General features: G+C 47.0%; 1 protein-coding gene across 2 annotated transcripts in view; it reads left to right on the top strand.

The window, feature by feature from the left end:
- Positions 1-16,404, top strand: part of PDLIM1 (PDZ and LIM domain 1) — a 40,792-nt gene that overhangs the window by 1,560 nt on the left and 22,828 nt on the right. For both annotated transcript variants that reach the window (XM_080348049.1, XM_080348050.1), the window contains exon 2: positions 10,267-10,418. In XM_080348049.1, the coding sequence (XP_080204175.1) occupies positions 10,267-10,418 (152 nt within the window). The remainder of the gene's footprint in view (positions 1-10,266; positions 10,419-16,404) is intronic.

Below are 16,404 nucleotides of genomic sequence, written 5' to 3' on the forward strand. Positions count from 1 at the left end.
AAAGCAGCAAAAATAACCACATCATGAGAAATTGTGACCCTGGAGACTAAAATGTAATAAATAGCCTCTCTAGTGGTGGTGACGTAAATGCTGACAATTGGCAGCTCTTATCACAGGTTTCTCCTGTGGCCCCTCTGACATTTTTAATTTCCCCTCCAAGACTTCAAGCCATTAATCTTTCCTGTGGTTTGCTCCAAAGGCTCCGGGGTTTGTCCCCTTGGCTCAGGAACAAAGCTCGCAGTGAGTCCCCCCTTCACCATGTAAAAAAAGATCTGGTCTGGTTTCGGCCAAGGGTCTGATCCTCCTTGTGCGATGACTTTATGGGGCTATAACTTAATGTTTCTTCTTACTTACTGCATTTGGTCCTTGTGCTCTGGCCAGAGAGCTTTCAGGGCATGCAGCCCTGCTCTCTTCACCGGATGGGGTGAGCTCTGGCTGTGGGACTGGCATCTGCCAAGGGTTATGAGGTCCCAGCAAGGTGTGAGATGAGGGCGCTGCCTGAGGGGAATGGCAGGGTGGGGAGGCTGTAGCCTGTGATGAGAACATTGCCCTGGGAGTGGGGGAGGATGCGGCCGTCCCTCCCCAGCACTGTTATGTGTTTGCTCTGTGCTGCAGCATGTAGGCTGTAGGTCTGTGGCACATGTGCCTATGGGGAGCTGTTAGCAGCGGTGCACAGGGCTGCCCACCCTGGGCCAGGCTGGTGTCCTTGATTGCACCACAGAGCAGCATCGTCCTGCCAGCTAGGAACATGGCAATTCATGTATGCCACATGGGGACAAGTCCCCTCCTGTGTGGCCAGTGGAGCCTGGCTCTGCTTCATCCAGGACTGCTCATCCAGGGCTTCTCATCCTGTTGATGCACTCACTGGTGGGGACAAGCTGCTACTCCAGGTGTGTACTGGTGTGGTGGGATGCCAGGAGACAGACATCCATCCAGTCATGGGCCTGAACTGGGTGTCTTGTAGGTCTCTTTGAACCAAGGTGCCTGAATTCAACCTGTGTTGCCTGCCTGGAGTTCAGATTTGACTTCTGGGAGTGTTGTCCTCATTGGTGAGCTCTTGAGCTTGTCTTGGTCACCACTGTACTTCAGCTCCCTTCTGGCGTCTTTTGGCTTCTCAGACTCCTCTCTGACGTAAGGAGAGTTTCTCCCAGTCTTGCTGGTGGGAGGCAGCTCGTTCCCCAGGGGAGTCACTGGAGTTTGGTGCTGCAGTCCCAGGTCCAAGAAAGATGATGAGCACCAATGCCATGAATGTGGGAGCCAACAGAGCAACCTGGCCAAGGGCTTCTGTCTGGCGGCTGCCTGTCACCAATGGCCAGTTGTGTCTTAGGAGAGCAGCAGATGAAAGATTATCATATTTCCACAGCTACACTTGTCTTTTGTCACTTCCCTACTGCCTTTCCACTGGAACTCTGTGTTCAAAAATGCTTTGGGCTCAAATACATCACATACATTTGCACATCATCTTGTGCAAATGCTTCTGGTTTCTTGTTTGTGTTGGCCCAGTCTTCCCAGTGAGAACCAGGCACGGGGATGTCACAAGTGCTGCACGTGAGACTTCACTGTGGAATCCCCTGTCTGTTCTGGAAGGATGCTTCATACATTTTTCTCATTTCTGTTTCTTTTTAAAAATGTAGGGTTATGGTGGACAGTCTTTGTTCGTAAAAAAAGCTCGTGTTGATCTGTGTAATGAACCCTAGACCAAAGCCTGCTGGATTGCCATACAGGAGTAGGAAAGACCTTTGTCTTTATCACCCTTTGGATGATACTACACAGTGAGTCAATGAGGTAGAGCTTTTCCCAAATCCTTTCTGAGCTGTGGATGGACACACTGCAGGATAATAGTGTCCATGGACCCGCCCTGCGAATGGGGTTGTTCCCGGTCAACTCACTGTGAGATTGGTTGCACAAGAAGACACCCTGATGGAGTGTTTTAGCAGCGCTGTTGATAGACCCCGTCCCCTTCCGTCCCTCAGGTAACAGGAGCTTTTTCCTGTTTGCATTTCATTTTCATAAACATTGGGGGTTTCTGTTCCCAGTTGAATATATACATGGAACTGTCCAGTAAACCTTGTTCTTGAGATTATTTTTGTGTTTTGTGCCAGTGATGCGTTCATCTTGAACATCTTGACCCAAAATACAGGCAGAGGGGAATTTGCTCTACGTTTTGTCATGTCAGGAGCCCCCAGCTCCATTAAGGAGGGGTGTCCGGCAAAGTCTGTTTAAACAGTCCATAGCTGGTGCACTTCTGTAGCTACATTTTGTTATGAAACCGAGAATTTTCCCCATTAAAAGTGGTTTCCAGACAGTTGAGTTCTGCAATTACATTAAAAAGATGAAATCTCAACATTGTGGTGGCTGCTGATATTGACCACAGTAACATGAATTCATCTCTGTTTAGTATGTTTTATCTATGCATGGTATTTTAAAAGCTCAGGATTTATAGCAAGTACAGAATTGGAACATAATCAGGTGTTTATTATGTTTGGGGTGTTGGTTGTTTTTTGTTTTTAAGCATGACCCCCTGAGCCAGTTATTAAGTTAAAACTTGTTTTATTGGTAAAGTGGGGCTTGATAGTCCAAGATCAGGCATGGGACTGAATGCTGTGGTGTGAAAAGGCCTTGGGTTTGACTTTGGCGCTGGCTGATGTCCTACCCATACTTGCGGCTGGTTGCCCCATTAGGAAGCAGGCAAGCAAAGGTGTCCCAGAGCCACCGGTGGGAGAAAGTCCCAGTGGTACAGGTTATCTTGCTAATGGGCCTCTCTTGTGGGGTCTGAGGGATTCAGCAGGATGAGTATGGAGACCACCCTCCCTTGGGAGCGTGCCAGGGGTCAGCTGGGCTGGGCTGCAGCATCTTCCCCCAGGAGGAAAGAAAGAAATGAACCTGCAAGGATGGTCTGAGCCCCAGGGAGAGCCGAGGCTGGACAGGGAGGCCTCTGTGCCCAGAGGTGAGCTTGAATGGCTCCCCCTGTGCCGGAGGACACATGGAGTGCAGTGGGTGTGACAGGGTTTAGGGTTGGGCTGGCTCTGCTCCTCAGGCCAGAGAGCCATGGCTGGTCCCCGCTGCACACACTCGTGGCTGTGATTCCTCTGCTGCCTGCCTCACATTTCGTGCTGGTAACTGCAAATATGCCGGTGTGACATTTGGCCTTTGTTCTGGGGCTGGCTTGGCAGAAGGAGCCAACTGGGAAAGCTGCTGGGGTTTACAGGAAGGTGAACGTGGCTTTATGTTTCCTGCACTGATGTTTTCTCCTGTGCTGTCGCTCCTGGCTGCCGGGCTGGTGGGGGCTGCGGCAGTGCCAGCCATGCCGTGCGGTGCTGCCGGGGTGCCTGGCAGAGCTGCTCCGTACCAGACATCTGATCAGTGCCTGTGGGATGCTGGTCATTAGGGTCACCTGCCAAGAACTCCTGGCCCTCCAGAAGTAGCTAGGTTGATGTTTAGAGTATGGTATGATACCTTGTGCCTTTGCTGCTGGGGGGAGTCTTGTCTGTCTGAGCATGTGGGGCATGGAGAGCACAGGTTCCCATCCCTAGAGATGTCTCTACAGACTTCAAAGTTAGTGTGAACCCTGGCAGCTTCTGGGGCTGGACCAGCCTCTGCTTCAAAGATGCAATGTCTGCTGAAGAGATAAAAGGACCTTGCTGATCTCCCTGACTGCTTGGGTGTGGATGAGAAGAAATTGTCCTTAGTTGTAGTAAGTGGAAAGCAGCGGAATTTTCTTGCAGTAAAGACTTTGGGGCGTGGGACAGGCTTGATCTTTTTCCAGCCCTGTTTCTTGAGTCTGGAGGGCAGTTTTATCTTTAGAAAAACATTTAAAAGAATTAGAATCAAACACCTTCTGCCAGAGTTACTTTCAGGAGCAGTACCCATACTTCTCCTATGAGCCAGATTTGCACGTTCTGCTGTTTGCCTTTTCAGACCAATTTGCCACAGGTTATGTGGCTGCTTTATGCCACCAAACTTTGGAATACTGTTTCCTCTGTCCCTCTTCTTTCAGCCCAGCATCATTTGGTGGGCTACATCTGGCCTACCTTTTTCTTGAGGAGTTCTCTGAATAACCTAAAGACAGCTCAATGATGGAATGGGATGTACCAGCCTCAATCCTATGTGGGAGTTTTAAGACCGAGAACTTAAATTGACAACAGTAAATGTTGGACTTCTTGTGAGAAAGGAAGTCCTTTTGCTTCCCTAATCTACTTGTTCCCAGATGCCAAATTATGTGTGGTTGCAAGCTGCCTGGTACGTTTCACCCTCAAAAATCACTTTGTCTATCAAGAGATGTACTCAGGCTTGTAAAAATGTTTTGGTTTTGAATGGTGCAACATCAAAATAACTGCAGCAAATGGATTTGTATTTTTTTTCAGTATAAACAAAGAAATGAAAGGAAGCCTTAACTGCATAAACAATTGATGTTGTTCTGGACAGTGACGCTGTCTTAGATGGTTGCTGATTAGTGGACATGTTTTATTTAGAGGATGAAATAAACCATCAGGAAAGGCTCAGCTGACGAACAGCTCTGTGTAATGTTTTTGAAGTCTTGTAAGAAAGCTTTATATATATGTGTGTTTTGTTTTTTGTTTAATGTGGGGCATATTGCAAAGCAAGCTGTGGGGCTGAGTGACTCCTTGACCATCGATTGTGCATCTGAGCATATCATCTCACCTGTGTCTTTTTACAGCGCCTTCCTGAGGCCAGCCCTCTGTGCACTGTGCCTGATGCCTTTTCTGTGTTAACAGCCATCCTGGCCGTCAGCAGCAGGCAGGAGGCGATGGAGACGGTGAGCTGGGCTGCCACAGGGGCTTGTGCAGTGGGAGCCACAGCCCCGCTGGGGTGGCTGATGCCCAGGGTTTCCCCAGCCCGAGGCATGTCCCCCGGCCTCTCTCCTGGTGACACTGTGGCCTGGGCCAGCACCAGGCGGCTGGGGAGCTCTGCGCTGGAGCAGTGTTGGCCTGTGACAGTGCAGAGAGAAGTAGCAGCTTGAGAAGAAAGTCTCGTGGAGCTGCTTGCAAAGCACCAGCCTGTTGTTCCCCCTCCCCTAAAGAGAAGGGGTGGGGAACGTGCTTGCCTGAATTTTCTCATCGCCTCTGATCTCTGCTGACCCAGCTGCATGCTTTTGCTGGGAGAAACTGGCTGCTTAGCATAATACTCCAGCGCTGAGGACATTACTCATGGTAAAACAGCGGTGTGTGTGGGCGGGGAGGATTAATCTGAATGTCAGAGATGTCTAGTTGTCACTGGTGCCCTTAGAAGTATGTTGCTGCATGTCTGTTCTGTCCAGCAATGGGTTTTCCTCTCAAGCTCAGGTGCTGCTTGTCCAGATCTTTTTCTTGGGTGATGTTAATTTTCTGGTTTCTTATCTTTTCATCGCTCCTTGTGATGTGTCTAGGTGTGGGGTGATGGGTGCTGCTGGAGGCTGTAGGGTCTGTGAGAACCTGTGAAGGGCTGAGGGAGTGAGCAAGTAGTATGTCTGAATGGAGGTGGGGAGAAGCCCAGAAGAAGTTGAATGAACTTCAGACCTGCCCATCTGTCTTGACTCACATGGAGCTGCGTTATCTGCTTGTCATAGAAATGCTGCTCACCCTTCCTCCTTCTCACTTGCTGTGGGCAGCAGCTTCCCTGAATATACCCATTGCTGCCTCTCTGATCCTCACCTGCAAAAGGAAAAAAGGCACCATATATCCCAGTCCAGGGACTGTAAAACTGTTAGGCAGTTGCATCAAATGTAAAATGTGTTTGTCTTTGGCTAGCTCTGGGACAGACAGAAGTTTTACAAAGAGGGCTTGGGAGCTGGGTAAGCAGCCAAGTATGTCTCATTCTCTCTGCTAAATGAAAGTATTCTCATTTCTATTGTACACACACTTGCCCGAAGACTCGCTGAAGATGTGATGTGTCACAGCAGAGTCCTTTGTTTGCTGCACAGCTGCCAGTGCAAGGGGACAACAGCAGACAAACCATCAGGATCAGAAAGCTGAACTTTGCAAAGTCCTGGTGGTGTTGGCAAGGTGGAGCCCAAAGTGTGTGTGCAGGGAAGGTGAGGGAGGCAGGAAGATCATTTTTCTACCTTTTTCATGACTGTAGAGCTTTATTTATATACATATACATATATATGTGTGTGTATGTGTACCCATGTGCATGTGCACAAAAGCTTCACTTCGTAGTATAAGTAAATAATGTATGGTTTTTTTCTTCTATCCATGCTAATCCTTAATCTACGGGACCTGTTTAAAAATAGGGGTCCAAGCCTGTAACTGGTCTAAACCATTATCTACTATGCTGAGCTTCGCATGAGTAAAGAATGTAAGATCAAGACCACAGATTATGGGATTTATTTGTTTCTTCCATGTGCTGGCAAATGTGTCTGAGCTGGTATCAGGGACCTAATTTGATGTGTCTGGTTATAAGTATCTAAATTATTTCTGTCGTAGCCCAGATCTGTTACACAGAGACACCAGCCAAACAGAGCATTGCCATAGGCACATTATGGTGAGCTCTGGGACCTATTTTGGATAAAGCATGAAGCAGTGCTGCTCAGCCTGTCCCAGCATTGTCTGTTCCACAGTGAAATAACCTAATGATAAACTGTTACGCAACTGCCTGGGAGCAATAACCACAAGGTAGGGCATGGCTCCTTTCCAAAGGAAGCCTTTGGGCATGGTGTTACAAGGTGTTACAGAGCTTTATTCACCTGATGATAGTGTCCCTGGAGCTGGGAGGCTCCTGGGGACTTGAGCAGCCTCTGGCAAAGGGGGCACGGGCAGCATCACAACACGAGTAGGGAATCCCAAGCCAGTCAGGGAGCTCTTTTGAAGGAGACAAGAGGCCAATGCCCTCCCATGAGATGAAAAGCTGTGTTTGCAGGTTTTGTTCCTCACAGCATCCTTCAGCCCTCTTCACCTTCCCATACAGCAGTGCGGCTGATCTGCTCATTATTGGGTCACCTGCTTGTGCAAAGTGCTGCCTGCCAACCCCTCAGTCCCTGCAGGTGTCTGCTCCGTGCTTGGGCAAGGGAAGGGAGAGGCTGGTGCAAAGCTTTAAGTCATCTGAGGGGACAGCAGGACCGAAGCAGTTTCAGGCAGTGCAGCGTTTACTGGATGCTTGTGAGCCCGAAAGCTTTTGTTCATTGGGTGTGTAAGCTGGCTGGTGTCTGTCAGTGCTCCGGGTGCTTCTGACTGCCCCCTCCAGCCACATGCCTGCCCTGGCTGCTCCCCATGAACCACGGAGGGATCTGACTAAAATAAAGCAGGAAAAGGGCTTCCCAGTGGCAGGTCTCTGCTCCTCCCTTAAAAACAGAAATGCTTTTTGCTTTCCTGACTCAACTGGTAGGTGAGCAAATCTCAAAGCAGCATTGATAGCACTGAGATAAGCTCAGACCTTACTGCGAGGGGGGAAGGGAACATTATTAGTAGCTATTAATCATCCTAAAAGGATGGGGGGGTGGTGAATTCCCTGCACTATTGTGCCCTTGTGCAGGCATGTTTGCTATGAGCAATCCTGGCAGGAATACGAACTGAATGTTGCAAGGGAGTGGTTTGTGGAAGGCTGCATTTCACAGCAAGCTATTTCCAGAACTGAAGAAACTGGATTTTAAAACATGTTTCCTTTTGGCAGATTCACTAATCGTTTTCATTACTGTACATCCTTGTGGCTTCCCCTTAGGGGAGAGGTTTATATGGTACCTGCATGGATGTAATCACCCTTGTGCTACCAGCGGCTCTTATCTGATGGAGAAGAGCACGCAGATTTCAAATTCCTCTGAAATGGACATGGAAGAGTAATGTGACACTGCAAGCGCTGGCAAGCACTGGGCTGTTACAGTGAATGCCACTTGGTCATCCTGGTGGCTCTTGGGGTTTCTTCAGGAGGCTTCAGTAATTCAGTGTTGCTGGCTGCTCTGGCTCAGCTGCTCCCTGTGGTACAGGGTCATTTCTAGCAGCTTGCCACATGTTGTGTTGATTACCAGTCTTTAAATGCAAGCTGTATGCCCAAGCCTTCAGCAGCGTTCCAGACACGGTGTTAATCCACCATTATTCCTGACCCATTGGCAGTCTTGTTTGATCAAAAATGACTCACACTAACAGTGTGCTGAGCTTGGTGCTCCTCACAGGGGTGAGTGATGTGCCCCTCTCTCTCCTTTGGCAGCAGAGGAAATAAAGGCTGTGGGGAACCAAGTGACATGGTTAAGGCCCAGTGACCAGGAGAGGACCCACAATACGTCTCCTGTGGCCTCCGGCCAGTGTAATGATGTCTTCATCTGCCTCAGGGTTTCTGAAGCAGCAGCTCCCAAATCCGGTGGGACTGTGGTCCACCTCCAGTGCTCAAGATTTCTTAATGGCTGTTAGCTGTCCCTGTCACCAGGTTTACATGAAAGTACTCTCTCAAGTCAGTGGAGCAGCAGCAGGCTGCACTTGGCGGTCTTGTAGACCACCAGTCAGCTGCAGGCTGCAGCTTGGGAGGTGACGATCTTCACATTTAAAGCAGATTTCCTATATCCATCTGGTGCCTTATCTGGTCTTTTCATTATCACTTACTCTGTCAGTTTGTAGTCTGCTCACAGCATTAAAGCGGTGAGCAGGTAAACAGACACTGTTTGGTTGACTCATCTGAAGGTCTTTGGGTTAATGTTGAGTACCTTGGCCAACCGGGACATCTGTGATACACATCTGTGTCCTTTCCTTTTCTGTGAAATACTGTCCGAGTAGAGGGGTGAAAAAAGCAAAGCATCTTGTTGTCTTCCTTCTGGTTGAGGACAATATCCCACTACAGCTGTGAGGAGATGTGCCAAACAGCCTTGGTTTTGGCCCAGGGAAAGCAGTGGTTGCAGCTAACAATGTGACACCTCTAGGAGGTGAGTGTTTTCCCGGGGGAATGATTTGCCATCCAATCCCACATTAGGAGGACTCTCTCAATCTTGTGAACAATGTTTGTTTATGTCTGACAGCTCTGCTGCATTTGCTCAGCTGCTTTCCAGCATGCTGAAACCTAACGTGAATGTGTAGAATGAATACCGGTTGCAACAGCCATAAATGAGGTGTGTCCCAGCTGCAGGGCATGTTTTAATCTATACTTGCGTCTGGGAGCAGTCCACCCTTCTCATTTCCTCTGCCTATTAAATAATTGATGAAAGCCCACAGTAATCATTATGCTCCTTCCACAAAGTCATTACAGCTGCACAAAATCTTACGTAGTGTTTACAAAGCCACAAGCAAATGTGACGTTCTTCACCCTCCGCCCAGGCAATAATTTTGGCCCAAAGAAGTCTCTGTTTTCAAGCAGGGACCTCTTCAGCAGTAGGGGGAAAATGAATGAGCCATTTAGCTTGAAAATGCCAAGTTTTAGTTGGGACCTTCTTTTTTTTCACAAGGGGTATCGTACTGGTGGTATTGCTGTGTAGTGTCTTCTGTCTGGGATCTTGGTGAGATTACCCCAAGCTCTTTCGCACCAGTCCTCTCTCAGAGTGCAACACCTCTTTAGCAGTGCAGCAGCATATCTGAGAAGCAAAGCACCAGGCATGGAGAGGAAAGGGAGATGTACATGGCAGAATGTATCAGGGTGAGCTTATGGTCAGGCTGGGGGTGATCCTTCCACTTTTTCAGGAAGTATGGTCAGATTGTGATTTAAAGATGAAGTTTCTGATGCCTGTCTCCCTCCCAGTCTGCTTGTTAGATCAAGTGCTGCTTTGGGATTGATCTTTCTGAGGCTGTTGCCCCTGTTCCTACGCTAAAACAGATTAAAAGTAAAGAACCAATCAAAAATCTCCAGCCCAAACCTGTCTTCCAAGGAAGGAAGCGAATGAGATCGTGAGGCAGACAAAGGTGTTTGTGATTGGCATTAACAGTATTGCAATGACTCTGATACCCTTTACGTCACCTCTGTTTTAGAGGCTCGGGCTTCTTGGCTGTCTCAGCACCTTCTGTTTGGGACACCACTTCTCTGTCCGGCAAAGAACAGAGTTTCTATCTGTATGTTCTTTCTCTCCACCATGAAACCAATTGTCTTGAGTGAAAATACTATTTCTGTTATTTACCTCTTGTTTCCCCTGAGCTTCTCTCTGTGGGGGCCAAAACAGAATTCTGCCCCTGACTCTAATACTGAGAGTATCCAAGAGTTCTAGATCCAGGTAGCTTTCTGCTAAGAATTTGCTTTCATTAGTTTTCACCTCCTTGCTTCCATGTACCAGCAGGGATGACCTAAATGCTCTAGCTGTTCTTCAAATGTTGCTATGAAATGCTGCTCCCTGGAAATTCCATTCATTCTGTTTTCTCTTAGGTGACTCCAGGTAGCAAAGCTGCAATAGCCAACTTATGTATAGGAGACCAGATCACGGCCATCGATGGAGTGAACACAGATAACATGACGCACCTTGAGGCCCAGAACAAGATCAAGGGCTGCGCAGATGAACTAACTCTGACGGTCAGCAGGTATGTGGCTGAGCGAGACTGGAGATGGGGAGAGGGAGGGATGCGGGGTGGGCAGTAGCTGTGTTTTGGTTTGACAGCAGGCCTCTCTGGCTGGCTTGTTTAATTTGACTTCTTAGTGCTTCGTCTGGCCCGGCACTGGATTGCAAGAGGGAACTGCATTTCATCCTTTAATCCTAATGCTGCTTGCATTTGCTGCACTTTGACCTAATGAAAACAACTTTCCCAGTGAGAAATTGGCTGATAATTTGTGGCAGAGGCTGTCAGCGTATTCTGTGGTTCCTGACAGCAAGAAATCAAAGACAAGTCTCATGAAAACTTACTAATAACAGAGGAGGTACAACCAGAGATGACCTTTCTTCCTGTTGCATTAGTTTAGCAGTTAAAATATATGGTTGTGTGTCATCCAAGCTATTAATTGCCTAGTTTTTGCCATTCACAGACTCAGAAAGGTTGTATGTTTTGGAGCCTCTTGATCAAACAGCACTGAGAGTGCTAAACACTGATGACCCAGGCTGCATCAAAGTACCTGTCAGGCATTAATCTCTTGTGAGTCCTGAAAAAATAAAGGAAGGCAACCCCTGAGCCACAGTCTCTGTCATCAGTGTAGCCCATGGGCTGGCTTCAGTCTTCCCACAGTCTCAAGCTGCAGAGCAGTGTACAGCTTCATTCCTTTCCCCACCCATGCTTTATTCTTGGGCAATCTTTGTACGGAGGAAAAAATGCAGCCTGGGAAGGCAGGGGTCTGCTTTGCATTCACCCATTGCTTCTTAAAAGTACTGTAGCCTAATCTTTTGGGGTGCCTGGGGGTTTAGCCTTCCTCTTAGTTTGAATTGCAGCCATGGTTACTAGCGCTTCTTGGAGTCAGATGGTAGATGCATCATGGCATTTCTAGTTGCTCTGGAGTGAGTTTTTCCTTCCCCCAAAGTGATCATACGTCAGCTTCACGGCAGATGCAGGGGAAGTGCTTTCAGAAGCAGTGCACGAGCATGCCTTCAATGAAACAGTAGTTCAGTTGTCCAGGGCTTTTCTGTAAAAAAAACCAGAAATATTTTACTGTAGCTTGGATAATGCCAGGAGTTCAGCAGGCATTTCCCAGTTTGGGAAGAAGTGATAGGACTTGGCCAAAAAAAGCCTGACAATTAATTGAGGGAATTCACAGGGGGAAGAATGAAGCACAGTGCAGGCAATGTGAATGGGTGGTGAGCATTGCAGCAGCCTGTTAGCCCCAGAGTTTCTCATACTGGCCTTTAACTTGTCAGCCTGTAATCCTCCTGCAAAGGAGCGATCCTTTTCCTTTGCAAAAAACCCGACTGCTTGACTTAGGGAACCAGCTCTGTGTGGTTCTGCCTGGGAGAGAGGAGGGGTGGCAAGGGCTCTTTCAGCCTGCAGGCAAGCTCACTCTTACAGATCATTGAGTCTGTAAAATGTGTTTGCTAATGTTAATTACAAAGTCATTAACTTTATAGCTACCCCATGCATGTTTCAGTGGCCTTGGATGTGGAAGCTGCCTAGGGAGAGATTTTCTAGCTGGGTGTGCTGTGTGAAACCACGCAGGGGCTCCGAGTTAGTGCAACCCAGCTCTTTCAGGGCCCCCTTTCAAGGAAGTAGCAAGAGTGTGTGTTGGATGCTTCTGCTGTACTGATCGATGAGTATTGCTGACAAAATGTTCAAACGTGTCAAGACTACAAATGAAAAGCAGTGATCTAACTATTTATCCACTTTAGGGTTTGATATTACTAACCATTTCTCTATGTAAAATCCATTTTAGTGGATTCTAGGGGACATTAAGGGTTCAAGAGGAGACTGCATGAATTCATGGAAGACAAATCTATAAAGGATATGGTATACCATGGCAGTATCTCTGTTGCAGAAAGCCCTTAAGCTGCAAGTAGCTAGAAGCTCAGAGTGTTTTAGGAAAGTACTGCACTATACTTGTCATCCTGTGCTTTTCTGTGGACCCAAGCAAACTTTGTGTGTGTGTTTTGCATCTGTGCACCCCTCTTTTAGTGGCAGCTGAGCAGTTAAAATGTCTTCATGTTTGTCTGTACTAATTATTTTAGAGAAGTGTAAATGTAGAGAATGGAAAGGACTTAAATGCTTCTGGTAAAGGAAATGCTGTTTGTACTTGATTGTGAGTATCAACAGCATTCCAATGTTTCCTGTTTCGGTATTTTCCTTAATGATGGTAACAGTCCAAAAATATTTCAGATCAGATTGTAGGCAGGAAATCTAGTCTAACACATGCCACTGTTAAAAATGGATCAAATTACTAGCTGAAGAAAACATGCCTTGTCTGTTTTTTCACCCCAAGGTGCAAATCTGTTAATTTCTTAGTATTTAAAACAAGCCACAAATTGCTTTCTCTGAAGATGCTTTTCTAGGTGGCACTGCAGGGTGCTTTGCTGTTTGGTGCATGAACCAAGGTGGAAACGTCTGTTTTCTGCCTTAAAAGTGGGTGTTGAACAGTGTTGGCGTATACACCAAACTCCTGCTGAATGCAGCATTCAACTCACTGCTCTCGTCTGAGCTTCTGCTTGCTCACTCATTTTGCTTTTAGTTTCAGGCTAGCGAGTGCTTTTAGAAATGTAGTGCTCAAGAAACCAAAGTAAAGGTTCCGTTATTGCCTTCAGCGGTGTAGAATCAAGCTCAGCACAGTGGGTTTGCATGGTATGTGCAGAAAGACTGACCATCGGCAGACCATGTACGTCAGTCAGCTCAATACCACCTGGCTGCTAAACAGAGAAATTTCACAGACAGAGTTTTGAGTCTCTGTCATCCACAGGAAAAAGGAAGTTTGGGATCTTGAGTCATTGAGAAGAGCTGCTCTTTTTTTTTGTTTTCTCCCCTTGAGTTAGGGTGTGTACATTCTAGCACTGACAATCTAGCAGGCTGCACCCTTTCCAAGCATCTGATTTTCCTTTAATGGGAGTAAGCAACAAGATGTGCCCAACAGACTGGAGAAGGGAATCAACTTCCTTTGGAAACTTGGTGTATTTTGGGAAAGAGACTCTGACAAAGAAACTCAAAGAAGAGAAGGCTCAAGAGAGACACATTCAATATTCACCTGATAGCCAAAAGATCCAGGCATCACCAGTGTCACTGGTGATGCTCATGATGAATGTGCACACAGCTCTGTGTAGCTGTACATATACAAAAGCAAACAAATGCTTGTTGTATTGTATGTGCAAAAGCAGACAAATGCTCATTGCAGCACAGGTGAAAATTATTTCTAAAACAAATGGCTCTGTGTGGTTGTAGTCACCAAGTGGGCGGTGGAGCTGTGCTCATATGCAGCCCTGAACAACTCAAAAGTAAAGTATTTATGGTTTTTTGGGGGGGAGTTGTGTATGTGTTTGTTTGTTTTTTAGAAAAACACACAAAACAACAAACAAACAGAAAAATATTCCTACAGTGAGCCTGCCCTTCCCTCTATGTCTGGAGGCAGGTTGTGGGTGGTAATAAGAGAAGAATATTTGTGAAAAGTGGTGACAAACATGTAATCTCTTGTTCTGCTCCTACTGTCCTTTTCTTCAAATTTCAAGCTGCTTTTCTGCCACTCTGCTGCCACCATGTAATATATTAAGGTACTTTTTGTTTGTTTGCAAGCAGTCTGTTACTCTGCTAAAAATGTCACCAAGGAATGAAGCTATGTATTTGTTCTTTGAAAAGCGCCAGGGTCAGAGAAGTCAGATCTGCTGCCAGCATGTGTAAAACACATTGTCGGAAGGGATCATGTGTAGACGCTTATGAGGAAGGGGAGAGAAAGCATGCATATGATATTAACCTGCATTTTACTTGGTAGGTTCAGCTGCACTCTTGCTTGCTCCATGTGCTCCCAGTTCTCAGCCGTGGGGACTAATTGCACAAAGCCACAATAGGCTCGAATTTGTGTTCTAGGAAGTCAGTGGAATCCATTGACTCATTTAGGTTTGCTTTTTGCTTCCCTGCCAATAAGAGTTTTCCAGCTCTGTCATCTTACTAATAATTCCTTTGGCCCTGGGAAAAGCCTGTTGTGCTGCCTGCAGCTATATAAGGACACGCAGATTGCCTGCCCTCTGCACAGCGCACGGCCTCTCCTGGGTATGTGCCGGCAGCTTTTACTAATGATTGGCATGTTCAAAGTCATTTTGGCAAGTCAAGCCTGGCATTTGCCTCGCCAAAGAAGCTGTAAAAGCAAGGCAAAAGTAGTGAGCCCTGTAGCTGGCTGGTGGAAGAACAGTGTGAGTGGAGCAGTCAGGTGTGTTTTATCCTCCGTGACTCTGGAATGAAACTGCTCGTGATAAACTTCAGTTGCTTCTGCATAGTTGGAGTTTCCCTTTTGGTTTTAGTGGTTGTGTGAAGACATGCCTGAAACACAAGGAGCAGAGGGCCATGTGTGAAGAGGTGAATTTGGGGCCTCTTTTCTCAAGGAAGTTGTGACTTTCATTACTGTTTGAATTGGCAATAGGCTGCATGCAGCCCAAGTATGGTTTTGCTTGCTGAAGTGAATATGTCCATTAATAATTACTACTCATGTTTAAATCCAAGTGCATGTCCTTCACAGCTGATGTAGTTAAAAGGCTGATTAAAAGGTACCTTCCTGGTAGCCTCAAACTCTTGAAGTTAGTCTCTAAACATTTTTTAAATGCCTGCCCAAAATTTTGGGAAGGTTGAAAGAGCAATTCTTTATATCTTTCCTTGATTTTTCAGCTAGCAAACTTTGTGTTGCATGAGGAACTTCTCTGTCTTTATGGATTTAGTTGCTACTTTGATATCTTAGTCATGTCCATCCCAGAGTTTGAAATGGGAATGTAAATATTCCTTTTTTTCTTTATGGAATTTATTTACATGGTTCCTGGCATACAGAATTAGACCCTCATTTTCCAGCTCTGAGTTTTCCCTTGAAGCTATGAGTCAGCTCTGCATACAAAGCGTTGATAGCAAAATCTAGACTCTTGTAATGTTTATATTATACCATGTTCAAGCCAAACTTCTTGAGAAATGTTGTATTTTGTAAATACCTCTCCAGATTCCTGCCTTGACTTGCATGCAGTTTCCTTCCTCCCCTTCTGGACCAGTACCTCCCCATCCCAACTAGCATCAGAGAAATTCTTTCTAATCTTGGGTCTTGGTTTCTGCCTGGATGAACCAGCAGATTCATGGCTCACTGTATTGGTTGTTCAATATTAATCAATTTAAGCAGGAGTCTGTGGGATCCTATGGGGATGCTGCAGCCTGCTGGCTTTCACTAAGACAGGGTGTGATTCCCCAGTGTGGCTGGGCTCCGTGGCAGGGGTACAGCCTCGCTGAGGGCAGCGTGGACGTAGCTTTGTGGCTGGGGTCCTCCCCCCAAATTTGGGAAAAATCCTCCAGAAAGTCACTAGTGTTCTACCCGTAGGAGCCTGCTGTGAACTGGAGGCACCGTGGTCAAGGTGGGTTTGAGCTATCTGCTTTGGCGCCTGTTCCTTGCTTCATGTAAATGAGTTATGAAAACATATCGATAAGATACAAGCATGATGAGTGAAATCAATCCATCCAATTGTCTGTGCCTTGTGCCCACTCTTCCCAGTCTTTCAGAAGAGAAGTTCTGGGCCAGCAGTGAGACGTAAGGTGAACATTTAGATGCTCTTTTTCTTTCTCCTGCCATGCTTGAGTAAAAGTGCAGGCAGTGATGCTGGGAGCAGAGCCAGGACACCCTTGCAGAGAGCAGGCACCACAGGGCTCCTACTGATGACATGCAGACTGGGGGCTCCACAGGTGGTGCGGTGGGACCAGGCACGTGCCTTGGAAGCCCTGCTAGGGACAGCCAGGGAGAGCAAAGCCATCTCCTCTTTGTGGCTTTGCTGGGGCCATAAATGGGCTGTTGAGGGTGGCTGACGGCTCTGCTGCAGCTGTTGTGAGGACAAAGGGAAGCCTTATCCTCCCAGCCTTAGAGGGACAACCATGTGGGCTATTTAACCTTTGTGTTTGGATAACTTTTAAACTGGATTGAAAGTAAAGCCTGGAG

The sequence above is a fragment of the Nesoenas mayeri genome, assembly GCF_963082525.1.
Source record: "Nesoenas mayeri genome assembly, chromosome: 7".
In the NCBI taxonomy this organism is placed as follows: domain Eukaryota; kingdom Metazoa; phylum Chordata; class Aves; order Columbiformes; family Columbidae; genus Nesoenas; species Nesoenas mayeri.